Source organism: Nycticebus coucang, chromosome 20 (genome assembly GCF_027406575.1).
Source record: "Nycticebus coucang isolate mNycCou1 chromosome 20, mNycCou1.pri, whole genome shotgun sequence".
Taxonomy (NCBI): Eukaryota; Metazoa; Chordata; class Mammalia; order Primates; family Lorisidae; genus Nycticebus; species Nycticebus coucang.
The window spans coordinates 36167037-36194162 of NC_069799.1; the positions used below are offsets into that span (position 1 = coordinate 36167037).

A 27126-nucleotide genomic window follows, 5' to 3' on the forward strand; every position below is an offset into this window, starting at 1 on the left:
GAGACAGTAAAATCAGCAAGATGGTAGAATAGAAGTCCCATGTTCATGTCTGCCCCCCATGGTAACAAATTTGGGGGAGCCATCTACAGAGAAAAATGTTTTAATGACACCTGAGCACAGTGACTCACACCTGTCATCTCACCTACTTAGAAGCTGAGGTGAGAGGATCACATCAGTCCAACAGTTTGACAAGCCTAGGCAATACAGTGAGACACCATCCCACAAAAAGTTATTTTACAACAGCTTTAGGATCCAGGAAGAAGGCTGTGAAATTCTCCTACTGTTCTCACGGGGGTTATTTAGAGGAGGCAGAGCATCATTTACTTGCAAACTGAAAAAACCCGGTCATGGTTACTGTCTGGAGAATGGCCTACTCAACTTGGTCCCATCGAGAATTCTGAAGTGACTATATGGTCATCTCAAACTTCTCCTACCCATGATCTGGGAGTGGTCCTACCCATCCAGAGACCTGGAGGAAGATGCACACTCATGACCATGGAGATAGGCCTGCAGATTTAGGTACTGTGTGTGTGTGTATGTGTTTATGTAACTATGTGTGTATATTTATATACATATACATACTAGAAACTCCATAGTTGGCCATCTCCCTACATTGACCACCTGAAGTTGACCTGATGTTCATAGACCAGACATGCACCACATATGTGCATTGGTACAGCAGACCTAGTTACTTATGCTAATCACCTTTGTATGTTGACAAGTTTGTTACAATCCCTTCAGTGGTCAACTTACAGAGGTTCTGCTGCATGTATGTGTGTATATGTGTCTGTATGAATAAGCATATCCTAATCCAGAGGTAACAATAGAGACATTAATATATTCTCAGGAATTCTCTAAACTCCCTAATGACATAGTATATTTAAGAAATGCAACTACTGGATGTGGGGCTTCTAACCTAACACCCAGGGAGGCCAAGGCAGGTAGACTGATTGAGCTCAGGAGTTCAAGACCAGACTAAGTAAGAGGGAGGTACCAACTGTACTGAAAATTGCAAAACTGGCCAAGGGAAGTGGAGGCAGCCTGTAGTCCCAGCTACTTGGGATGCTGAAGCAAGAGGATTGCTTGAACCCAAGAGTTTAGGGCTGGTTGAGCTATACTGTCATGGCATATGACTCTGTCTCTAAAAAAGAGACAAAAAAGGAAATATAGGGAATAGATACCTATAACTGTATTAAGGTTGGCAATTAAACACAAAGAAATTAAATTATTCATGACAGTCCATATAAAAAGAAAAGTTTGAAGTTAAATAACATTAGATTTTCTTACATTTAGGGAGATTCTTAGTGTCCTGATAAAATTACTGACTATAATTTGTGCAGAACCTTCTCTGAAAGCAGAAAACATACAACTTGTGCTGTTCCTGTAATTTCTGAACCAAACACTAATATCACCACTTCATGTACTTATTCTGGATATGATGCTAAAGAAAAACAAGCTTTTTTTTCAGACACAGGCTAACCTGTTGCCCAGGCTACGGTGTCATAGGATCAGCCTACATCACAGCAACCTCAAAGTCCTGGGTTCAAGCACTTTTTCAGCCTCATCCCCGCCTACCCAAACCCAGCTGGGGGAACCAAAGCCACCACTCCAATGCACAGCTAATTTTTCTATTTTTTAGTAGAGACAGGGTCTCACTCTTGTTTACACTGGTCTCACATGCCTGAGCTCAAGCCATCATCCTACCTTGGGTCCCAGAGTGTTAGGATTCCAGATGTGAGTCACCACACCCAGCCTAAAGAATATTAAAAACATTTTTTTAGAGACACTTAAAAATACGCAAATATTTTATGTCCTTAAAAGCAATAGAAGAGCAGTCACATTCCAGCTATAGAAAGTTCTTTTATTCTCACTATAATCTAGAAGGAGTATCACCGAACAGTAAAGTCCTTCTGGAAATTAAGTACTAATTAGACAGGCATAGTGGCTCACAACGGTAAACCTAGCACCCAGGGAAGCCAACCTGGGAGGATTGCTTCAGCTCACAAGTTCAAGAGCAGCCTGAGGAATTGTGAGACCCCCTCTCTACTACAAAATAGAAAGTCCATTAGCAAGGCATTGTAGAGAAACCTGTAATCCCAGGTATTTGGGACGTTGAGAGAGAAAAATCACTTGAACCCAGCATCTTCAGGTTGCTCTGTGCAAGGCTGATGCCAGGTCACTTTAGTGTGAGCAAGCAAGTGAGACGCTGTTTCAATAAGGAAATAAAACTAAATTAAAAAAAAAACAACAGTATAGAAGTGCTGTTGTGTAAGAACAAGAAAGAGAAAGAAACCCAGGATTCTCAGAAATCTTTCCAAATTTAATCTGAGATTCCCTAATCATATTCTATAGTGTGGTTTCCTCCTTGACCTTTGAACCAACGACCAATGTTACCTGTTGCATTCACTCCAACCTACCTGGGGGCTTGACTACTGTCTGGTGTGTCTTCACCTTCCAGGGCTCTTTCCTTTGCTCCAGACAGGTAATGACCTCGGGCTTAGACAGAGTAAGACCTGTTGTATTAGAAAAAAGGAAACTGACTCTTGTTGGAATTCTTCAAGTGGTCATCTATTATCTTGCTAACGTAGAGAAAGAACACTTTAGAACATCCTGAAAGAATAATCCCCAAATAGCTGTTCCTTACAGAAAGGTTAGAATCTTTAAAAAGTATTTAAAGTTGGAGGATTCTTAACTCCACCACTCAGTAGTACTGAAATAAAATTCGGTGCTAAAAATCAAACTTATAGGTGTGGGTAACAATCTATGCCACTAAATTTCTGAAATTAACATTAATCTAGTGAAGGATATAAATCAGCCAAAAAAGGCTAAGATTAACGCCAAAAGTAAACCCTCTCTGGTATTTTCTTTTCTATGCCATGATATCCCTAAATTGTCCTTAGAAATAAGAAACTGATACTCATGCAGTCAAAGAAGAAACTGAATAAAAGCCTTTTACAAAGAGAGAATATGAATTGTGTAGTGTAGACCAGGAACTGTGTATTTCAATTATCCTCACCTAGGAAGACCAGGTGTCCGTAGTTCTCCAACATGACGTCCCGATACAAAGTCTGCTGAGCAGGGTTCAGGTAGGCCCACTCATCCATAGAGAACTCTATAGACACATCCTTGAATGTCAACAGTTCCTGAAAAACAAACATGTTTACCAAGAAGCCAGGGGGGGATTGAATTTCACTTTTAGTTACATGAGTGAAGAGAACTTATTCTGACTTAAATGAAAGATTGGATCACCTAATAAGGTAAGTATAGAAGAGACATATTCCTCATGTGTTGTCTAACACGGATGAAAGGGGACGGCATAACACCCATCAAATGAGTGGACACACTACACTTGTTTTAGTTGACACAATAGAAACGAAAGGCCACTAATACTGGCATGTATACTTTTGTGCCTTATTTACATCATGTAGTGTAAGTCGTGTACATTTTTAATATGACAATGTCACGATGAGGCTCAGCACCTGTAGCTCAGCGGCTAGGACACCGGCCACATACACCAGGGCTAGAGGGTTAGAACCTGGCCCGGACCTGCCAAACAACAGTAACAACTACAACATAAAAAAAGCCGGGACTCGGTGCCCATAGCACCCTGGTTACGGTGCCAGTCACATATACAGAGGCTAGCTGGTTCTAACCAGGGCCAGCTAAACAAAAATGACACGTACAACAAAAAATAGCCAGGCATTGTGGTGAGTACCTGTAGTCTCAGCTACTTGGGAAGAGAATCACTTGAGCCTAAGAGTTTGAGGTTGCTGCGAGCTGTGATGCCACTGTACTCTATTGAGAGCCACATAGTGAGACTCTGTCTCCAAAAAAAAAAAAAAAAAATGTCATGGTGAGTTAAATGGTACCTCTAAAGTTTTAATGTGTACAGTAAAGAACTGGAGATCTTGAAAAAAAATGTAGAAATTTATTCAGAAGATATGGGGTGAAAAATTAATTTCTAAAACTTTTTTTTTTTTTTTTTTTGAGTCAGAGTCTCAAGCTGTCACCCTGTAGTGCCGTAGCTTCACAGCTCACAGCAACCTCAAACTCTTGGGCTTAAGCGATTTGATTCTCTTGACTCAGCCTGCCAAGTAGCAGGTATTACAGGCACCTGCCACAAGGCCCAGCTATTTTTTGGTTGGAGCTGTCATTGTTGTTTAGCAGGCCCGGGATGGATTTCAACCTGCCAAGCCCTTTGTATGTGATTGGCGCTTTAGCTGCTTGAGCTACAGATGCCAAGCCTCAATTACTAAATTTCCAACAAGCTCAACAGGAATGCCAATGCTTCTGTCCCATGACAGTATTTTGTCAAACATGCAGTGAACTGTAGCACTGGATTTATCCCAGTTGATTTCTGAACCAATAAACAAAGATGACACCGATTCACAAGTGCAAGCAATATTACTGCTGTGATAGGGCAGAAAAAGTCAATCATAATCTGATAAAAACCATATAAAAAATAAAAACCTAGGGCGGTGCCTGTGGCTCAGCAGGTAGGGCGCCGGTCCCATATGCCGGAGGTGGCGGGTTCAAACCCAGCCCCGGCCAAAAAATAAAAAATAAATAAATAAATAAATAAAAACCTAGTTTTTAGCAAAGTTCAAGGTACAGATACCTGGCACATTTTCTAGTCTCTAATCATGTCTTTAAATATGTCCTTTTTAGCATTCTAGAAAGCCAGGCTTTTCTAATTATTCTGGTGCCCAGAACATTGAGTTACTTTAGGCAGTTAATGCCGTCTTCTGTACAAGTGCATGTGCTTCATCTTATTCTATGTAGAACTGATGGAACTTCCAGATGGAAGCTAAACTGCACACATTCCCCTTCTTTGCTAATATCCAATGACCCAACCTCATCCCCAATGGGACTCTTGGGCATCCACATTTTTCTACTTTCAACAGACAGAAAGGAAACATTTTCACTATTTCAGGATACTAACTTAAGGTGAGAATTTTTTAGGGCATATGAGAAACCTGGATGAAGAGAATAGAAAGAAGACTCTGCCATACATGTACAGGAGCAGGATTTTTTGGACCCCCTTGACTAGTGTAAGAAGTAAACTTGTATGTGAAACAAATTCATTAGGCAGGAACATCACAAGAGATGTAAAGGTTTCCAAATTTTAAGAACAAGATACTGCAGGAGAAAAAGTGGGCATAGCCCTGGACCTTGGACACATTTACCCGAGGAGCAATCATTCCTTTCTCTTTCTCCTCCTTGCCTTGACTTCCTTCTCAGGGGAGATTATCTGGACAAATTAATCCTGCAGCTTGATAATATGAATTTAAAGGCATCACCCTAACCCCTTCACTACTACCACCTACCCTAGCCACAGGTAGAGGGACCTTGAAGTACAGAAAATATTTCACCCTTTCCTATTCTTTATGAAAGGAGTCAGGGAGAAGGAGATTCCACATAAAGACCAAAGTATACGTTTCTTATTTCCTACCCTCTAGTCCCCTACCTTGCCAGCAATTTCTGCTATGGAAATGAAAATATGGGCCCTGTGACCTTTCTGGAAAAAAATAAATAAACTCCACTCTCTCAAATGTACCTGGAAACCCTCATGTTGATACTTGCCTAACCTTAGCATCACATGCAGACACGTAATGAAAACCACAGGATGACACAACCCAGACTCATAGAATCTTTGGGAAGGCAGAGTCACAGATGAGGTGCTTCTTCATACTGGCCATGAAATGTTAACTGGAGGCCTGGGCTGAGGACTACTTAGTTAAGCATCACCTCTCAAGGTTTAACATGCATACTAGCTATTTTCCATTATGCCCACTCTAAGTACCTGATTCTGCAACAGCAGCACCGACTCTACTTCCAAGCAAATAATCACTTTCTATGAACAATGCCTATTTATGTCCTTGCTTAAGAATTGTGGGAAGAAGGCTGGGCCCATGGCTTACACTTATAGTCCCAGCACTGTCGGAGGCTAAGGCACGTGGATCCCTGAGCTCAGGGGTTCCAGACCTGCCTGAGCAAGACTGAGACCCTGTCTCTAAAACTAAGCAGGTGTTTTGGTGGGCACCTGTATTATCAGCTACTCATGAGACTGAGGCAAGAAGGTGGCCTGAGCGCAGGAGTTTGAAGTTGCTGTGAGCTGTGATGCCACACCATGCTACAGAGGGTGACAAAGTGAGACTCTGTCTCAAAAAAAGAAACAAAAATTTCACCAATTGTTTTGAGCCATTAACTATAGAACGATGATTGCAGAATCCCCATAGGATTTTTTTTTTTTTTTCAGACAGAGTTTCACAATATCGCCCTCGGTAGAGTGCTATGGCATCACAGATCACAGCAACCTCCAACTCTGGGGCTACAGTGATTCTCTTGCCTCAGCATCCCAAGTAGCTGGGACTACAAGCACCCACAAGAATGCTCGACTATTTTTTGTTGCAGTTGTCATTGTTGTTTTGCTGGCCCGGACTGAGTTCAAACTGCCAGCCTCAGTGCATGTAACTGGCGCCATAACCACTGTGCTACTGGTGTCGAACCCTCCATAGGAATTAAGGTAAGGACGGAAAATAGGGAGCAGTTAATCCCCATTTCAGTTTTGTTCTAGCTCATATCAGCTAGACTGCCAAAACCGTTTCAATGAGACATCTAGACCTACACCTAAAAAGCTCTTACACACAGTTTCCTAAGCTCCTTATCCCTTTCACCATCTCTGGTCAGCTGAGGACCATCAGGTGGTCTTTCCAACATTAGTCAGCCATCTCCTCATGTTGCTGTTGAATAAACTGCTTTTTCGTCCACCAGTTCTTGCATTGTGACTATGACTTTCCATGAAGGAATAGTCAATCTCGGGTTCAGTTAAAATTTTGCAGGTTTTGAGTGAGTCTATGAAGTGGCTTGTTTAACAATTCCCCCTGTTGCTGCTGTTACTGCTTTTAGACTATAGCAGCACTCAGGTGGAGAAAGCAAACACAGCACAGAGTCCCCTCTGCCCAAACTTTGTTACAACACAAATATCTCTGGTGCAAAGAAGACCACCGATCACAATCTTGATGCATGGCATAGTTTGCTGGCACTTTAAATTCTCCAAAGGTGAGAGAAGGCAGCCTTCTCTAAGGACCTGGACTCAGAATTTGGACCCGCAGATTTGGGGACTCAGAATTTGGACCCGCAGATTTGGGTCTGGCACATCCAGGGGTGCAGCCAGTGCCCTGTGTACATGCATGAGAGTTACGGAAACACAAAAATAGGAATGAGGATAGTCTCAGGTATACTTGATGCACATCTGTCACCCAGGTTGAGCTTCTGGCCTCAGAGTCTCTGGGACAGTTTTAGGTCTAAAGATATCATGATAATTAAAAGACAGAGACAGGTAATGGCTGATTGCTGCCCTGTAAAAGTAGTTTGTAAAACTCTACAGGTTATCCCCAAAGTCACCATACATACAAAAAATTGAAAATTGTAGCTAAATATACCTTTACTAAATGCTCATTACAAACTTTTACAAAGAGATGGCAATGCATAGAGAATAGTTAGTAAATGTTTTATAAAATTTTGTTGTAAATAGCGCAGTGCCTGTGGCTCAGTGAGTAGGGCACCGGCCCCATATACCAAGGGTGGGGGTTCAAACCCGGCCCCAGCCAAACTACAACAAAAATTAGCCGGGGGTTGTGGCCGGCGCCTGTATTCCCAGCTACTTGGGAAGCTGAGGCAAGAAAATCACCTAAGCCAAACAGCTGGAGGTTGCTGTGAGCTGTGATGCCATGGCACGTTACCCAGGGCGACAAAGTGATACTCCGTCTCTAAAAAGAAAAAATGTCATTGAAAATAAATGTACATAGAATTGAGTCAAGACAGAGGAGGGGGAAGGAAGCCGGCGGCCAGAAGCAGTGGAGGTAGCTGCGGAGCAGCATCAGTGCTCCGGAGCTCCAGGAGGTCTTTCTGCCCATACTTGGTCGTGGCCCCTACCCTCCCCGCCCCATCAGTTGTTGTCTGAGCGGATTTAAACAGTCAGGTAAAATCAAGCCAGGTAATCATGGCAGAAGGTGGATACGATCCCTGTGAATGTGTTTGCTCTCATGAACATGCAATGAGAAGGCTGATCGATCTGTTGCAGCAGTCCCAGTCTATTGCACAGACACCGAATGTCTTCAGGAATTGCCAGGACCCTCTGGTGATAATGGCATCAGTGTTACTATGATCTTGATGGCCTGGATGGTTATTGCAGTGATCTTACTCTTACTGAGACCTCCTAATCTAAGAGGATCCAACCTATCTGGAAAGCCAACCAGTGCTAACAATGGGCAAGACCCACCAGATCCTCCTGTGGATTAACTTTATGATATTGGAAGTGAAAATAGTTAACACCTTGCAAGACCAAACAAATGAAGATGACCAGAGTACTCTTACCCCCATTAGAACTGTTTTTCCTTTTGCATCTGCAATATGGGATGGTATTGTTTTCATGAGCTTCTAGAAATTTCACTTGCAAGCTTATTTTTGCTTCCTGTGTTATAACCATTCCTATTTACATTGAGTAAATGATTATATTAAAAAAAGTTACATGGGGCTTTTTTGGTTGTCTTAAACTTAAACATTCCACTTGAGAGCTCTGCATTTAAATATTTTAAATAGTTTTGGTAGGTTTTCAAATTGCTTTTTAAAATAAGGCATTTTAAAAGTTATTTAGGGTTGTCTGAGATTGTGTGAAAAAAAAATCAGAACCACACTGTATTTACATTTACTTTGGTAGTTTTATTTGTGGATGGCAGTTTTCTCTAGTACTTGGGGCTGTGGCAGCTCTTAGAATATTTTTTTTTTAATGATTTCTGGCCTGATTGAAGGACATTTGAGAGCTCTGCATTTAAATATTTTAAATAGTTTTGGTAGGTTTTTAAATTGCTTTTTAAAATAAGGTATTTATAAAGTTACTTAGGATTGTCTGAGACTATATGAAAAAAAATTAGAACCACACTGTGTTTACATTTACTTTGGTAGTTTTATTTGTGGATGGCAGTTTTCTCTAGTGCTTGGGACTGTGGCAGCTCTTAGAATATTTTACAAATTTCAGCAGAAATCTGTATCATCTATTACAACTGGCGCAGGTGGCTAGAATACGAGGAGAGAAAAAAATGAAATGGTTGTTAACTAATTTTTCTACTCCTATTAAAAATGTCTAACGTAATGAAAAATTGAATAAACATGATTGATCAATATGGTGGATGATTTATAGTCCATTATCTGACATTTGTAAGCCACTGCGCACTGGCCTTACAAGGTTTATGAGAGGAGGAAAAATTAATTCTGCCTTTGCCCACTGTAATCTATATAGTAATTATTTAACCTATAGTTTATTTTCAAAATGAGTGCTTCTTGGGAAGCTTCTTTTCTGTTCTAACACTTCTCTGTCTTAAAGGTGTATCAGAGCCTGTTAGGTTACTGACATTTGAATGCCTATTTACTTCATTTTTTTATTTGAAGAAAAAAATTGAGGCTTTTGTTATGCTTATGACTTACAAAAATCTTTAATAAATTCTTGGTTTATTCCAAGGAAAAATAAGGAAAATGAGAAGCAATCAAGGATCTATTTCTCACCCCTTATCTCATTTCTGTTTGGTAATGGGATGGATTGGGGTCAGAAGGAACTTTAATATAAGTGAAATTTTCAAATGTACGAAATAGTAAAAGGTTGCATTGTTTTGCTCATTTTGGAAAAAAGTCAATATAAATAGCATTTTAAAATCTGTGTGACCTAGCAAGTGATTGCAGATGATTTGGGGGAAGTAGGAGATATTTGCTAGCAATGTAAGGATCTTTTCTTTTTTCTCTTAGGTCAGGCTAGCTTTTTACTGTATAGATCTGTTAAATTACTTGTATGAATTAAATAAACTTCTTTGTATCACTGTACTGCTTAAAAAAAAAGAAAAGTACATAGAGCTATGATTTCCCCTTTTCCCTGTGTATGGTGACTGTAGGGCCAATTTTAGGGACACTATGTACTATAACTGCTCAAGAAGGGAGATTGGAAATTGGCAGAAACCATTATAGCTTCGTTATTTGGGACAAAATGCAATTTGCTCTACAATCATGCATTGTGACTGGAAAGTTGAGATGGACAATGACCTCTGGAGTATTACCCACTCAGTGGGTATCATCTTTTTCTTTTCTTTCTTCCTTTTTTTTTTTTGAGGAGACAGAGTCTCACTTTGTTGCCCTCAGTGTGGTGTTGCGTCCTCATAGCTCATAGTAACCTCAAACACTTGGGCTCAAAGCAATTCTCTTCCCTCAGCTTCCCAAGTAGCTGGGACTATGGGCACCCACCACAATGCCCAACTATTTTTAGAGATGGGGCCTCGCTCTGGCTGAGGCTGGTCTTGAACCCATGAGCTCAGGCAATCCACCTGGCTCAGCCCCCCAAAGTGTAGGATTACAGGCGTGAGTCACCACGCCTGCCTCGGCATCATCTATGTTTGTCATATCTGGTAATTCTGGATGGTGTGCAAAAATACTATATAATTAAAATCAGAGTCATTTCAAACTCCAGAAGAACCCACTATAATTGTAGACAGAAAAAGAACTGTCATATTAAACCAGAATGTGATGCTCATCTCAAACAACCTAAGAGATTGCAAAGATGAATTAAATCACCATAATTAGTCCTCAATAAGACCTGACAGCACCACTGGTTATACAGGGTGTCCATAAAGTTTGTGTGCAACTTAAAATAGTAAAACCCAGGGTGACAGAGTGAGACTCTGTCTCATAAAGAAAAAAATAATAAAAGAAAACAAAAGACAAAAACAGAAAGAAAACAAGTATGGCACCTGAAGATAATGGTGAGAGAGATTGGGGTGAGTAATTCAACCTGGGAAGGAGCTCTGATTACAAAAATTTTCCAGGCTCTGTGTTCTCAAGAGCAGTTCATTGCAAAAAACAAAACTTCCCATGGTGACTTAGGTGATACTCTCTATTTTACCTATGACAAGGCCAGGCACAGGCTCCGCAAATTCCCATTTCTTGCTCATAATCAATTACCTGAACAGTTCTTTTCTTCACCAGTCAGAACAAAATACTTCTTCAAATTTTGCTGAAGTTATTCTTCCCCCAGAAGTTGACCTTTGACCAATTCAAAGTCTGACTTCAATATCTAGCCCCTTTTAATGCTCCTCCTAAGAAGTATCTTACTGAAGGATGAAACATCTTCTGACCTGGCAGATTGTTTCCCCACCCTCCATTCCGCCTTCATCTCCCACCTTCTTTCTACACTTGTGCGCTCCTCTCTGTCAAAGAAAGCCCTTGTGTGTGATGGTTGCAGATCATTTATACTTCATGCTTTCCCCAAGCAATACTTCCTACAATAATGAAGAATTCATTTTATTGGACAATGAGACGGAATTTCAATTTTATTCTATTGCACAATGTCTAGAAACACCACTAGAACAATACCAATTACACCTCAGAAAGCACGTAACATCACCCTCCACTTCCATCAACCACATCAGCTTGTGGGTCCCCAGCTTTCAGGGCTCTACCCATCTGTCCCTACAAAGGGCTCTTCCATACCCAGAGTGAACAGCCTGAAAACTTTCAGAGAAGAATTCCTGGGCACTCAGTGATCATCTTTTGGAGCAACAAGAACTACCTTGTCTTAGTTAGTCGCTAGACTCAGACCTTTGGTTCCCAGTGAAGTTTGTTCACTTGTAGATGAGAAAATATTAAGTGTTTGAGAAATCCACCAAAATTCTGCAAACTCAGTGTAGATGTTTATATGATAGAAGGAAATTGTAAGGCACTTTTCATATCTGATGTCAACATGAAAAGCAAAATTACTGGGTGGTGCCTATGGCTCAAGGAACAGGGCTCCAGCCCCATATACGAGGGATGGTGGGTTCAAACCTGGCCCCAGCCAAAACTTAAAAAAAAAAAAAAGCAAAATTACCTATTTGTGAGACAATACTGATGTCATTTAATTTTTAATTCCATGAAAACAAATCATTTAGTAAACAATCATCTGAGACCATCTCTGCAAGTTTACAGGTCCCCTTCCATAGACTTTAGCATTAAATTCCAACTTCCAGATGATACAAAACAGAACAAAGTTACCTACTGTCACAGATTGTCCAGTCTGTGTAACAGAGGAACTGACATTTGTATATATTCATAATTCACCAATTGATCTACCACACTTTCACGTGGAAATTTATATGCAGCCATGAAGCAATCCACACTTTGTTTTCTTCTTCTTGATATCATTGCAAAACTAAGCCCTGGGCTTCCATTTGAAATCATGCTCAGACAGTGACATATCTCAAAACCTTACTACTGAACCTTTTCCCTTAGGTTGCTTCACTGAAAAGATCAACTAATAGTTACGATAGAGTAATAAGAGAATGGTTTATTTCGAAATACCATACCCATGGGGGGAACCACAAGAATGACTTGCCAAAGTCTCAGTGATACTCGGTGGCTGTTAAAGATGCCTTTTAGAAGGGAGGGGAAGAGTGGGGTGAAGTATAGGTGCAGCATTTGGTTGCTAGGGGCAATGTGTGTTGATGGGTGGAAACAGACTGAAAGACACATCTTGAACTTCAAATGACCTTAGGGCCAGGTCTATGTGAGAAGGATTCCAATAGCCCGTTTTCTGATTCTTTTTTTTTTTTTTTAAGAGACAGAGTCTCACTGTACCGCCCTTGGTAGAGTGCCGTGGGGTCAGACGGCTCACAGCAACCTCTAGCTCTTGGGCTTACGCGATTCTCTTGCCTCAGCCTCCCGAGTAGCTGGGACTACAGGCGCCCGCCACAACGCCCGGCTATTTTTTTTTGTTGTTGTTGTTGCAGTTTGGCCGGGGCCGGGTTTGAACCCGCCACCCTCGGCATATGGGGCCGGCGCCCTACTCACTGAGCCACAGGCGCCGCCCCCGTTTTCTGATTCTAAATCAGGTTACTCAGGTTTTAGAGAGAAAAAGCAAGTGCTTCCTCATCAAAAATGACCTTTTGACTGAAAAAAAAAAAAAATATATATATATATAAATATATTATATATTTAAATATATATATTTTTTTGCAGTTTTTGGCCAGGGCTGGGTTTGAACCCACCACCTCTAGCGTATGGGGCCAGCACCCTACTCCATTGAGTCAGAGGCACCACCCCTGAAAATATTCTTTATACCAAGGAATCATATTTTGGGGTGAAATTTACTTAGCTCCTTCAGTATACCCACTCAAAGAAAAAAGATAAAAACAATTTCTTTAATGAAATGGAATAATATCACTACATATTTAATTCCCTTTCCTGAACTCTAGTTCTGTCTTGCATTTTCTTTTTTTTTTTTTTTTTGTAGAGACAGAGTCTCACTGTACCGCCCTCGGGTAGAGTGCCGTGGCGTCACACAGCTCACAGCAACCTCTAACTCTTGGGCTTACGCGATTCTCTTGCCTCAGCCTCCCGAGCAGCTGGGACTACAGGCGCCCGCCACAACGCCCGGCTATTTTTTTGTTGCAGTTTGGCCGGGGCTGGGTTTGAACCCGCCACCCTCGGCATATGGGGCCAGCGCCCTACTCACTGAGCCACAGGCGCCGCCCCTGTCTTGCATTTTCAAGAAAATTTTCTGATTTTTTTAAGTTCTATTCATATATTGCATTTTTGTTTTCTTTCTTCGTTTTTTTTTTTTTTTTTTTTTCTTTTCCGAGACAGAGCCTCAAGCTGTCACCCTGGGTATAGTGATGTGGCATCACAGCTCACAGCAACCTCAAATTCTTAGGCCTAAGTGATTCTCTTGCCTCAGCCTCCCAAGTAGCTGGGACTATAGGTGCCTGCCACAACACCCAGCAATTTTTTGGTTGTAGCTGTCATTGTTGTTTGGAAGACTCAGGCTGGATTCGAACTTGCCAGTTCTGGTGTATGTGGCTGGCACCTTTGCTGCTTGAGCTACAGGTGCCGAGCCTGATATATTGCATTTTACACTTAATGAAAAATTAAAGCTGAAATAAAGAAACAAAGCTTTTCAAGGTTCACTGGTGACTGAAATACAGACATGCCTCAGTCAAGTAAGGTCACCCTATCTGTCCCTTGAGACATCCTCCCACCCTCACCCTCAGCCTGCTCACAGAATTGCTCAATGGTCACCCTCCCAGGAGAAACTGCACCCTAGCTTTCAATGCATATCAAGTGTGAACTGTGTTGCAGGGCTTTTATTTTTGGTTGAGACAGAGTCTCACTTTGTTATCCTTGATAGAGTGAAGTGCCTTCATAGCTCACAGCAATCTCGAACTCCTGGGCTCAAGCGAGTTTCTTGCCTCAGCCTCCCTAGTAGCTAGGACTTACAGGTGCCCACCACAATGACCAGCTTTTTTTTGGTTTTGTTGTTGCAGTTGTCATTGTAGTTTAGCTGGCCCAGGCAGGGTTCAAAACCACCAGCCTGGGTGCATGTGGCTGGCACCCTACCCACTGAGTCATGGGCAAGACCCTCCACCTGGTATTTCTTAAAGGTCAGTCTAGGGACATTTGGTACCTCACAGTCCGTTTTTTAGGTAGTTTAGTCAACCAAGAAGTCAGTAAGTATTTTTCCATCTATCTTGGAAGTGAACCAGACTTACTCCATTTTGACGAGGGACTGTGGCCCAGAAATTTGTCAGGAATTAACTGGAATTTATCCACCTTAGTCTAGGCCTAACAATGTAGAAGAGTTAGGCCGAGGAAACAAAAGTGGTGCATTTAGACTCAGTGTGCCACACTTTTGGAAAATGTGGGGGAAATGCTAGTCTCCCTATTGAGTATTAAAATATACAAGATGGAATTAGGCTGAAAGGGTTCTAGTTAGTTCCTAAGTTAGAAAACCAAAATCCAACTCAAATTTATGTTATAAATTACTAATTGCAAGAATGGTTGGTCTTTACAGTGAAATAATACAAAAATTAGAGGGGATGGGCATGTGCAGTGACTCACACCTATAATACCAGCACTTGGGATGCCGAAACGGGTGGGCTGCCTGAACTTAGGAGTTCAAGACCAGCCTGAGCAGGAGCAAGACACTGTCGTGAAAAAAAAATTCTAAATAACTGGGCTTTGTGTCCGGCGCCTGTAATCTCAGCTACTTGGAAGGCTGAGGCAAGAGGATAGCTTGAACCCAAAAATTTGAGGTGGCTGTGACCTAAGATGGCATGGCAATCTACCCAGGGTGACAAGTGAGACTCTGTCTCAGAAAAAAAAAAAAAAAAAGGGCGGCGCCTGTGGCTCAGTGGGTAGGGCGCCGGCCCCACATACCAAGGGTGGTGGGTTCAAGCCTGGCCCCGGCCAAACTGCAACCAAAAAATAGCCCGGCGTTGTGGCAGGTGCCCGTAGTCCCAGCTGCTGGGGAGGCTGAGGCAAGAGAATCGCCTTAAGCCCAGGAGTTGGAGGTTGCTGTGTGCTGTGTGAGGCCACGGCACTCTACCGAGGGCCATGAGGTGGGACTCTGTCTCTACAAAAAAAAAAAAAATTAGAGGGGAGTTGAGAGAGAGATTGGTGTGCTCTCCTAAGGGAACCTAAGGGAGATTCACCAAACAAACACAAACAATATTAGCTAATCATTTCTACACTCATATTAATCTGAAATTTACAAAAAAAGTGGAGTTGCAAAAATAAAAGGATGATAAATATTTTTAGGGTTTAAATATATATTTTGCAGCCAGTGTCTTGTTCCATTAACCCAGAGTGCAGGAATGTCATAGCTCACAGCAACCTCTAAATCCTGGGCTCAAGCAATCCTCATGCCTCAGCCTCCCAATGGCTGGGACTACAGGCCCGCCACCACCACAATACCATGCTAACTTATCTATTCTCAGTAGAGACAGGATCTTGTTCTTACTCAGGCTGATCTCCAACTCCTGAGCTCAAGCAATCCATCCACCTCAGCCTCCCACAGTGCAGGGATCATAGACATGAGCCTTGGCACTCGGCCCCTGTGAATATATGTTATCATTTTCAATTCTCCACAAGTGTGTGTACATATATATAGACATATATATGCATATAAATTCATAGTATTTCAGTAAAATCTCTCAGCCTGCCTCCTTTCTCTTGCCTCCAGCTCCCTCACCTCAGTAGATTTTCTCTTTTCGAGAACCATTAAACAACCCAACAAATCAGGGCGGTACATGTGGCTCAGTGAGTAGGGCGCCAGCCCCATGTACCAAGGGTACCGGGTTCGAGTCTGGCCCTGGCCAAACTGCAACAAAAAACAAAAAACAAACTGCAACAAAACACACTGCTATTGTTGCAGGAAGACGAGGCCCAATGGACAGAAAGAGCACCCAAACACCATGTTTATAAGAGGAAGGGCTTCATTCACGGGCCTGGAGCTTAAGGCATAGAAGAATTCCAAATGGCCGTGCTCCCCAACTGGCTTGGTGTTTCCCTTTTTATCTACAGTCAAAAAGTTGCAACTCATAGGTACCTTTTTCATTGGCCAGTTTGAATCAAATGGGAGATGCTATTCCAGCCCCCAAAGAACTACAGGATTTCACAGAAGTGCAAATTTCTAAGTTCCAGGAAGGTAACTCTACAAATTCCTAAGAGCTGAGTCACCACAGAGAGGACCCTGCAGGTGTATCCTTGCCCTCTTCTTGAAAAGACTTGTTCTCCTAGACCTCACCCTTCCTGGGTCTCCTCTCTCACTATATTCCCTTTACTCACTCCCTGCTCTCTCTCATGGCTTCCACCCACTCTCTAATATAAAATAAACCCACACATTTATAGCCTAATCTAGACCTAAAGAAAGTCTTTTCTCACACTGTGTGTAGGATGAACTGAGCAACTGAGCTTTTCCACACCACTTGAAATCACCTGTAGTGAGAAGACGATGGAGTCAGCCAGGCCAGGGCCTACATGACACAGCTGGTCTGGTGGTTTAGGTCCTACAAGACCTTCCCACCTGTCTCCCATGCTTATTCTTTTGTAAATTTAGCTCCCACCCTGAAGATGCCCATCTTGAATCTTTGGGAAATTAACTTTTGAATTAAAAATGTCGGTGATTGTCACTGAGTTGTGCAGTTTCTTATTTTAAATAAGGATTATTGTGGTCTTTGCTTTGGGAGGATTTAAAGATTTAACTTTGAATTGGAAATGTTAGAGATTGTCACTAGTTGTGTGGTGTTTATTATTGAAAGTTAGTTAATGTGCCCTCTGCTGTGAACCATTATGCATAAATCTCTAATTTTGGAAATCTTAGAAGAGAACAGTCTTGGAGAGGCTATTCTCACTGTTCTCCAGAATCACTGGACTTCTGACAAAGTTTGAGAACCTCTCCCTATCTCTGCATACTGGCTAACAGTGACAGGCAGCCAGACCCTCTTCCTCCTATAACAGTCTCTCTCACTAATGCAGAGGCCAAGGGAAAACCTTCCACTTAATTCTTTGAAGGTTTCCAGGATACCGACTCACACATGGAAAATTAATAATAGAAAAGCATACAAACTTATTAATGTACTACATATGTGGGGAATCATAGAGAGATTACCCCAACCTCCCACTGGAGTACAGAAGCTTAAATACTTTTTCATAAAAGAAGAAAGACATGGGAATACAGACCATTTTCTTGAAAGACAAATCTGAATGAAGCTGAGGCAGAAATTATGCTGAGGAAAAAGCCATTCTCCAAGAGCGGGTGGATTTTCGAACTGCAGCAGATAAGGAAGTAATAGGAAAACAATAGAAGGCAACTGTTTTTATTTTGGGAAGACACTTTCTTTGTAAATAAGGACATTTTAGACAGTCCATCCCTGATAGAATCAGATGTACCCACCCAAATACACCTGCCCCAGCCAGGTGTGACTTACCCAAGTCCCTCCCAGGAAATAGGAATGCTGCCAATTGCTGCCCTCCTGATCCTTTAAATCCCCATCACCAAACCACGTGTGGAATTCCTTTCCTGACTTCACCCCACCTGCATCCAGGTGGAATAAAAGCCATGTTGACCACATACACTGGGCCTCCATTGTCCTTTCATCTCACACCAAAGCATAATCTTTCATCTTCAGATCCTTAACCTCTCAATCCCTCCTCTTGTGGGGAGGGGAGAAAGACTAGGTTATAAGGGAGTTAATTAATATTCAGGCTTATTTCCAAAAATCTTTCCATTTTCAAAAGCACTCACAATGCTTAAACTACCATTTCTGGAAGAATTATTTTCTGCTCTCCAACATTAACTTAGCAGGAAACAAAGTTGAGGCTTAACCAATCACAAACTGCCAATTCTCTTCTGATTACTAAACCAGGAGATTTTCACCTAGATAGTCCAAAGAAGGTAAATGCATAATTGTAACCAACCAGTTCTTGAATTTGGTTTTGTGTCACCTTTTTTTTCTTTTTTTGAGAAAGAGTTTCACTTTTGTCACCCTCAATAAAGTGTCATGGTGTCACAGTTCACAGCAACCTCAAACTCTTGAGCTCATGGGATCCTCTTGCTTCAGCCTCCCAAGTAAATGGGACTACAGACGCCTGCCACTGCCACTATGCCCAACTATTTTCTTTCTTTTTTTTTTTTTTTGGTTCAGGCTGGTCTCCAACTCCTGAGCTAAAATGATCCACCCAACTCAGCCTTCCAGAATGCTGGGATTATAGGCCTGAGCCACTATGCCTGGCCAAGTTTGCTTTTTTATGTACCTTGTGAGAGCTTTTCCTTCAATCACCCCCCAACTCAACCTACCTTGGAATCTCCAAACTACAACTTATGGCTGAGAATCCATGAATTGCTGTTTGTTTGTTACACAGACATTTTAGAGAGTCCACCTTTACTCCTTTGGTGAGGGGAGCAAGACGTTTTAAGAGACTTAATATTCAGGCTTTGCTTCATCTTCATTAACTGGAATTTAATGGACTTGGAATGGTGATTCTAAAATCAATGGGTATTGTTTGAAAGAGAAGAAAAATAAATGACTTCTGCATCATTATTGTTCATTTTTATTAGAAATTTCAATCATCAGCCAGGTTCAGCTGCTCATGCCTGTAATCCCAGCACTCTGGGAGGTCGAGGGGAGCACACTGATTGAGCTCACAAGTTGGAGACCAGCCCCAGTGGGAGGTTGGGATAATCGCCCTATGATTTCCCTTCATATGTAGTACATTAACAATTTTGTATGCCTTTCTCTTATTAATTTGCCATGCGTGAGTTGGTATCCAGGAAACCTTCAAAGAATTAAGTGGAAGGTTTTCCCTTGGCCTCTGCATTAAGTGAGAGAGACTGTTATTGAAGGAACATGGTCTGGCTGACTGTCACTGTTAGCCAGTATGCAGAGACAGGAAGAGGTTCTCAAACTTGCAAAGGCACGACCCTGTCTCTCCTAAAAACAGAAAATCTTAGTAGCAAATTTTCTTTTTATTTGGGGGGGAGACAGAGTGTCACTCTGTTGCCCAGTTAGAGTGCCATGGGTGCCATAGCTCCCAGCAATTTCAAACTCCTGGGTTCAAGCAATTCTCCTCTCTTAGCCTCCCAAACAGTTTGGATTACAGGTGTCCTCCATGACCTCCCACTATTCTTAACTACAGATGGTTTTTCCTCTTACTCAGGCTGGTCTCCAACTTCTGAGCCCAAGAAATCCACCCACCTTGGCCTTCCAGGTTGCTAGGATTACAGGCATTGTGGTAGAGACAGACACCCCATCTTTTTTAGCTATATGTGAACTTAAAATGCCCTTGAAAATGCTTTGAAATGAATTGTTATCACTAGTCTGGACTTTTGGCAATGCCTAAACAACATAACATAACACTAAACCATTAGGTAAATGGGGTTATTGGGTATCAAAAAGATCAAATGTGTATGCAGAAAGTGAAATTTCTTGCTTTTCAGCTAGAGCCTAGACAAGGTAGCCTATTAAAAAATAGGAAAAAAAGGCTTAGCACCCATAGCACTGTGGTTACGGCACCAGACACATGCACTGAGTCTAGCAGGTTCAAGCCCAGCCTGGGCCAGCTAAACGACAATGACAATTACAACAAGAAAATAGCTGATGGGCGGCGCCTGTGGCTCAGTGAGTAGGGCGCCGGCCGCATATGCCGAGGGTGGCGGGTTCAAACCCAGCCCCAGCCAAATTGCAACAAAAAAATAGCCGGGCGTTGTGGCGGGCGCCTGTAGTCCCAGCTGCTCGGGAGGCTGAGGCAAGAGAATCGCGTAAGCCCAAGAGTTAGAGGTTGCTGTGAGCTGTGTGATGCCACGGCACTCTACCTGAGGGTGGTATGTGAGACTCTGTCTCTACAAAAAAAAAAAAGAAAATAGCTGAGCATTGTGGTGGGTGCCTGTAGTCCCAGCTACTTGGGAGACTGAGGCAAGATAAGCCCTAGAGTTGGAGGTTACTGTGAGTCGTGCTGCCACCACACTCCACCGAGGGCAAAAAACTGAGACTGTCTCTAAAAAGAAAAAAAAAGGATAAGCAGGCTCAGGGCCTATAGGTCAAGCAGCTAAGGTGCCAGCCACATACAACTGAGCTGGTGGGTTCAAATACAGCCTAGGCCTGGCAAACAACAATGACAACTACAACCAAACAAATAGCCAGGCATTATGGCAGACGTCTGTAGTCCCAGCTACTTGGGAGGCTGAGGCAAGAGAATCGCTTAAGTCCAGGAGTTGGAGGTTGCTGTGAGCTGTGATGCCACAGCACAATACCCGGGGCAACAGCTTGAGGCTCTGTCCCCCCGCCCCCCCCAAAAAAAAGAGAAAAGAAAAGAAAAAAGATAAGCAAAAGCTTTTCCCATGCAAACAAAGAAAACTACGGAAGTAATAAATGTCCTTCTGAAAAGCATTATCCCCTATTATGAGCTCCCCAGAAGCCTTCAAAGTTATAATAATAGTCTGTCTTTTATGGCAGAACTTACACCCCAGGTAAGCAAACTTTTCAAAATTCAATAGAAATTGCATGTAGGCTGTAGACTTTAATCATCTGGAAAATATAAAAAGAAAATAAACCACACACTAAAAAATATATTGCCCAACTACGCCAAGAGATCCATTTACATTAATGGATTATTATTGCCCCTCCAATTGTTGTGAATAAATGTAGCCCCTAAAAGCAGGCTCAAATTAAATGTTTACAAAGTTATTTATAAGAAACCCTTCCAGGCAGTCTCAATTCAAATGCCCAGCCAAGCCGAATATAATCATAAAGTAAAAAAGTATGTACAACAAATGCAGCAAGTGGTATCCCCTATTCACAAGTTCTCTCTTCCCAGACCCCAGTCAATCCCTACAGAAAATTTATATCCCTTTTATCCTAGTAATCAAGTCCAGCTCAAACCCTGGAAAGACAGGCCTGAGAAAAACAGCTGAAAGAAAAGTAGACTAGTCCAGAAGATGTTCTGCTGGGGACACCACGGCAGTGAAACTCGCAGGACTAGAAGCCTGGGCCCACCACACTCCATTCAAGCTGTACCTCACCCTAGAAGCAGCTTTGGCCCACAAACAGTAGATGGCCTCTCCTGAAGGCAGTAACAAGATGGAATGAAGAAATACAATCCCCAGTCATCTTTCTCTTGAGACTACACACGGTTGTGTTCTCACCCACGATCTCATCCAATTTTGATGAAATAAAAATGTAGAGATTGATTTAGCCCAAAATGTCATAAATATGTCTGATTTCTGGCTCATTGCCTGTAGAACAGTGGTTATGGCACCAGCAACATGCACGGAGGCTGGAGGGTTCAAGCCTGCAGGGGCCACCTAAACAACAATCACAACTGCAACAAGAAAAGACCCGGGCTTTGTGGCGGGTGCCTGTAGTCCCAGCTACGTGAGAGACTGAGGCAAGAGAATTGCTTAAGCCCAAGAGTTTGAGTTTGCTGTGAGCTGTGAGGCCACAGCACCCTACCAAGGTTGACATAGTGAGACTCTGTCTCAAATATATATGTCTAACTTCTGTCTTACTATAAGTCGTCATGTAAAACAGGCATTTCCTTCATGTCTAATGGAGATGTGCACCCGCTAGAACTTATGAGAAATGTCATACATTTCCCATATATCCACAAGATTATCCCCCACTCAGATATTTATACTTATAAAACAATCACTACTGTCAAGAAAAAAGGATATTATTTGCCATATAACTAAAAAGTGTAACTAAGAGTCATAAATATATTAAGTTTAAAAGGTGCCCATTCTGATACACCATCCTTAATAATTCCTTACTTAAATGTAACTTAACTGCCTTTGTACTTTATGCCAATAGACACACCAAGGTACCCGGAAGATAGTTATTATAAGGCACCCAAGACTTTTCATACATCCCTGCTACAACACAGGGAAAACTTCTTCACTAAGATTAAACCGTTTTCTTTTCTTTTTTTTTTTTTTTTTTTTTTGTAGACACAGAGTCTCACTGTACCGCCCTGGGGTAGAGTTCCGTGGCGTCACAGGGCTCACAGCAACCTCTAACTCTTGGGCTTAAGCGGTTCTCTTGCCTCAGCCTCCCAAGCAGCTGGGACTACAGGCGCCCGCTACAACGCCCGGCTATTTTTTTGTTGCAGTTTGGCCGGGGCTGGGTTTGAATCCGCCACCCTCGGCATATGCGGCCGGCGCCCTACTCACTGAGCCACAGGCGCCGCCCAAGATTAAACCCTTTTCTACCCTGGGTACAAAAATGTAATTCCATCCGGTCTAAAGTAATTTAAGATATTAGACTCCCTGAAAACTATCATAGCCAACTACATGTTTTTAACCCTGATAAATACACCACTTTAGCCATTTGTGTCATATCAACACTAACTATTGGACTCAATCTGAAAATTAGTCCATTGTCCGTGCCATCGTCAAGACCCTTAATACAACTTCTCAAGCCGTAAACGCACTGAGCATTCAATTAAAACAAGTTCGAGAAGCTATCCAAAAAAAAAAATCAAGCAGCCATTAATTATTAAAACACAATCACAGATGTAAAAAGTTAAAAAATATATACTGCTTCAATTTATCTACCAGTTCCCAACCCATTAAAAACAAGTTAAATGTATAAAAGATATAGTCCAAATAAAACAACGAACAAGATTTATCAGAATATCCAACACTTCCTAACGCATTGTCATAATTACCTAAATCCAAACCTTAAGTTATTGTCCAATATATATACCAAATATGCCATTCATAATGTACCCATGTTGCACAAATTTCAGAAAACAAAATCAGTACAGCCCTCATGTCAATTTAACCATACAATTATTTCCATTTGAAATCAATTTAATAGATATGAAAATAAAATAAATAAAAGTAGAGAATGTGGGTAGACGCAGACACCCCCACAACCTTTCTTAGCTATTCCTGAACTGAGAATGCACTTGAAACCATAGGAACAGTAAGTCAGTAAAAACAAGCTAAACCAGAAATAGAGAATAAAAATAATAATCTTGAAAAAAAAAAACAAGGAAGTAATGACTCACTAGAGAACAACTTAATAGCAGGTTTAATGATGTTGTTTTGATGATTTTCAGTGATTTTCTTTTTTTTTTTTTCTTTTGAGACAGAGCCTCAAGCTGTCACCCTGGGTAGAGTGCTGTGCCATCACAGCTCACAGCAACCTCCAAATCCTGGACTCAAGGATTCTCCTGCCTCAGCCTCCCAAGTAGCTGGGACTACAGGCATTTGCCACAATGCCGGGCTATTTTTTGGTTGGAGCCGTCATTATTGTTTGGCAGGCTCAGGCGGGATTCGAACCTGCCAGCTCTGGTGTATGTGGCTGGCGCCTTAGCCACTTGAGCCACAGGCGGCAAGCCTGTGATTGGTTTTTTAATTGTTTTTTTTGTTTGTTTTATTTTTTTGCAGTTTTTGGCCAAGGCTGGGCTTGAATCCGCCACCTCTGTCATATGTGTCATATGGGGCCCGTGCCCTACTCCTTTAAGCCACAGGCGCCGCAGGTTTAATTGTTATATGTAATTAACTTGCCTACATGCTGTTAATCAGATAAGTAAAATATATTTTTAGTATACTTTTTTTTTTTTGGAGACAGAGTCTCACTGTACCGCCCTCGGGTAGAGTGCCGTGGCGTCACACAGCTCACAGCAACCTCCAACTCTTGGGCTTATGCGATTCTCTTGCCTCAGCCTCCCGAGTAGCTGGGACTACAGGCGCCCGCCACAACGCCCGGCTATTTGTTTGTTGCAGTTTGGCCGGGGCTGGGTTTGAACCCGCCACCCTCGGCATATGGGGCGGGCGCCCTACTCACTGAGCCACAGGCGCCGCCTATTTTTAGTATACTTTTAAAATTATCCACTATATAAATTATTAAAATTTGTTACATATTGGGCGGCGCCTGTGGCTCAACGGGTAGGGCGCCGGTCCCATATGCCGGAGGTGGCGGGTTCAAGCCCAGCCCCGGCCAAAAATAAAAAAAAAAAAAAAAAAAATTTGTTACATAGACAAAACAACATTCAAAAAATTAATCTGGGGGAGGCGCCTGTGGCTCAGTGAGTAGGGCGGGGAGCCCATATACCGAGGGTGGCGGTTCGAACCGGCCCGGCCAAACTGCAACAAAAAATAGTCGGCATTGTGGTGGGTGCCTGTAGTCCCAGCTACTCGGGAGGTTGAGGCAAGAGAATCGCCTAAGCCCAGGAGTTGGAGGTTGCTGTGAGCTGTGACGCCACGGCGCTCTACCGAAGAGGACAAAGTGAGACTCTTGTCTATAAAAGAAAAAAATTGCTCCCGCTGTTCTCCGAAATTGCTGGCCTTTCCGATAATGAAGTCTTTTCAAGAATCATCTTCCTGTCTCCGTGTTTAACTACAACAGGCAACAGAGCCTCTTTCTGTTCACCAACACCGTGAGCCACCGCGCCTGGCCCTAAGTTCACGTTTAAAAGGAAAATGGAGGGACTGGGGGGGGGGGACTACAGCCCCTCCCGTGAACAAGCCCCACACACCCAGCTGGGATTCTACCTCAGGACCTTTCCATTGTCATCACCTGGAGGGACCCCGGGAGCTCCAGGCACAGCTGCTCAGATAGAGCTCTGGGCGGTGGTCTGATTAATGCTCCGGGAAGGGGCCGCAGCAACAGAGTCCCCGCTGCCTGCCCCTCTCCACCTTTTACTCACAGGGTCTGAGGGCCAAGAGGTGCCAGTGGCAAACTTCACTCTGAAGATGGTAAAATTGAAGTGAAATTGCCAGTCCTGCCACAGCCACTTCTGGCTTCAACCATGCCCCTCCCCCTCTCAGGACACCCAGTCTCCTAGACTCACCATTTCACAGCTTCTGGGAGGGCCCGGTGTTGTCCCTACAGATCTGAGTACCTGCAGCTCACAGGGTGACAGAGGTTGTTGCCCAGTCATCTGGATCGTCCTGGAATTGCAATAGGTGAAGAGGGGATATCAGTTGAGCTCGGGGAAGAGACAAACTCCAGGCGGATCCTGGAGCCACCTCTTCCTTTCTGGCTGTGCATCTGATTGGACAGTCCAATCATCCCTGACTGGATAGGGTCTCAGGCCCCACCTCTCTGTTCTTGAGTGACAGCACTGCCATCTAACAAGAGACTGAATACGGCCAGAATGTTAACATCTCTTCATCACAGCACTCTTTTTTTTTTTTTTTTATTAATTCCTCTCAATATTCCAGGGCCACTCCTTGCCGTTGAGTACCCTGTTTCCCAAATTTTAACTAAAGGAATGAAATCTCTCTGTTTTTTTTTTTTTTTTTTTCTGTTTGTTTTTGGCCAGGGCTGGGTTTGAACCATCAAACTCTGGAATATGGGGTCGGTGCAGTATTCCTTTGAGCCACAGGCGCTACCATGAAAAATCTCTTTACTGAGTGTTTAGTCTGTGCTAGGCTTGGGCACCTCCTGTTTAAGTTAGAAGTTAGACTCTGCTGTGAAGGTGTTTTCAGCATACATCATGATGTCTAGATAAAAAAATGCACAGCAGGCGGCCCATTAGCTCAGTGGGTAGGGCATCAGCCACATACCCCGAGGGTTAAGAAGTGAGTTGGAATTATGTGCATGTGAGTGCTTTGAGAATGACTGAGATGGGTAACAATGGGTGGGGTTTGGTGCCCGCCCCCCCATTCATTGGGTGAAAGGAATGTGTGAGTGTGCCCTTCTTCCCTGCTCCAACTTTGCCCCCTGGCTATTCTGAGAGAAACTGGAAGTTCTAGGTTTTCTGCTTTTTGTCTTTGGTGGCAGCCACATGGCCATGTGGGACTTGGGAGAAAATAAAAAGACATTACAAAGAATGTTGTGGGTAGTTTTGCTACTGGAATTTCTTCAGTGAGTGTTTGGTCTCAGGAATTTGAGAATTAAGCCCACGGGCCATAGATCAGTGATAAAATGGCATTTGTTTAGATTGAGGGGCATGCACAAAGAGTGGAGAGTGCCAGAGCTATTGACAGAGGGGTAGTGCCTTGAAAAGTGTTGCCGTTTAGACAGTCCAGTGAGCTCTGGATGGCCCTTGAAAATCTGGGGAAGAGAGTGTAAATCTCATGCTGGACAAGGCTGTATCCATATAAGCAACAGATCTCCAAGATGAAATAGCCTCTGGAAGGGAGGAGGAGGCCCAGATTGGAGGTTTCCTGTGTAAGTCCTTTGTCTAGGGTAAATAATTGGCCCTGAGAGATATTTGTAAAAATACCTTTACAAATGAATGAATGCAGGCCTCATCTTGGACAAGGTTATTAGGCCTTTGCTGCAGTTTTTGTCTCTGGAGGGGATTAGGGTGTGTACTTCTTAGTCAGGGTGGAGCCATCCAAATGGTTTCCGGCTTTGTCCATGACCTTGCTGGGGCTCAGAGGTTTTGTGCCTGGAAATGGGAGTCTGATGTCTGAGCTCACCTGAGCCAGAGAAATGGGGGTTTCCTGTCCAGCCCTGAGAGGGAAAATCCTGTATCAGTGTTACATCTCATAAAATGTCTCTCATTTATAAAATGTAATAATTTGGTTGCTTAAATTGTCAGGGAAACTGAATCTTTGTCAAAGAAATAAGATTCTTGCCTTTTAAACCTTCTAATGGGTGACTTCATGGTAAACTGGGGTCCTGTTTTGTGGAAATTAAGTTTTTGAGAGTAAGAGAAAGTAGACAAAGGAGAATGGCATTGTGTAAAGAAAGAATCTTGTGTGATAAATTTTGTCCTGAAACAGAATGATTGTGTAAGAAAGTGAAAGGCAGGGGAAAAGTTAAAGAAAGGTTAGGATGTTTGTAGATGGTGTGTGCAGGTTAAATGAAGCTTATA

At 42.6% G+C, this 27126-nt stretch overlaps 1 protein-coding gene and 1 pseudogene across 2 annotated transcripts in view; one reads left to right on the forward strand and one right to left on the reverse strand.

Annotated features, from left to right (window-relative positions):
* Positions 1–25293, reverse strand: part of LOC128572813 (zinc finger protein 724-like) — a 39833-nt gene extending 14540 nt beyond the window's left edge. Inside the window, exons 1-3 of one of the 2 annotated variants that reach the window (XM_053572923.1) lie at positions 25150–25293; positions 3017–3143; positions 2418–2513 (exon numbers count right to left, since the gene is read on the reverse strand). In XM_053572923.1, coding sequence (XP_053428898.1) covers positions 2418–2513; positions 3017–3143; positions 25150–25239 — 313 coding nt within the window. In that variant the 5' untranslated portion in view covers positions 25240–25293. The remainder of the gene's footprint in view (positions 1–2417; positions 2514–3016; positions 3144–25149) is intronic. The other variant, XM_053572924.1, reaches the window with a different exon arrangement.
* On the forward strand, positions 8006–8461 carry LOC128572824 (small integral membrane protein 14-like; annotated as a pseudogene).
* Positions 25294–27126: the final 1833 nt, after the last annotated feature.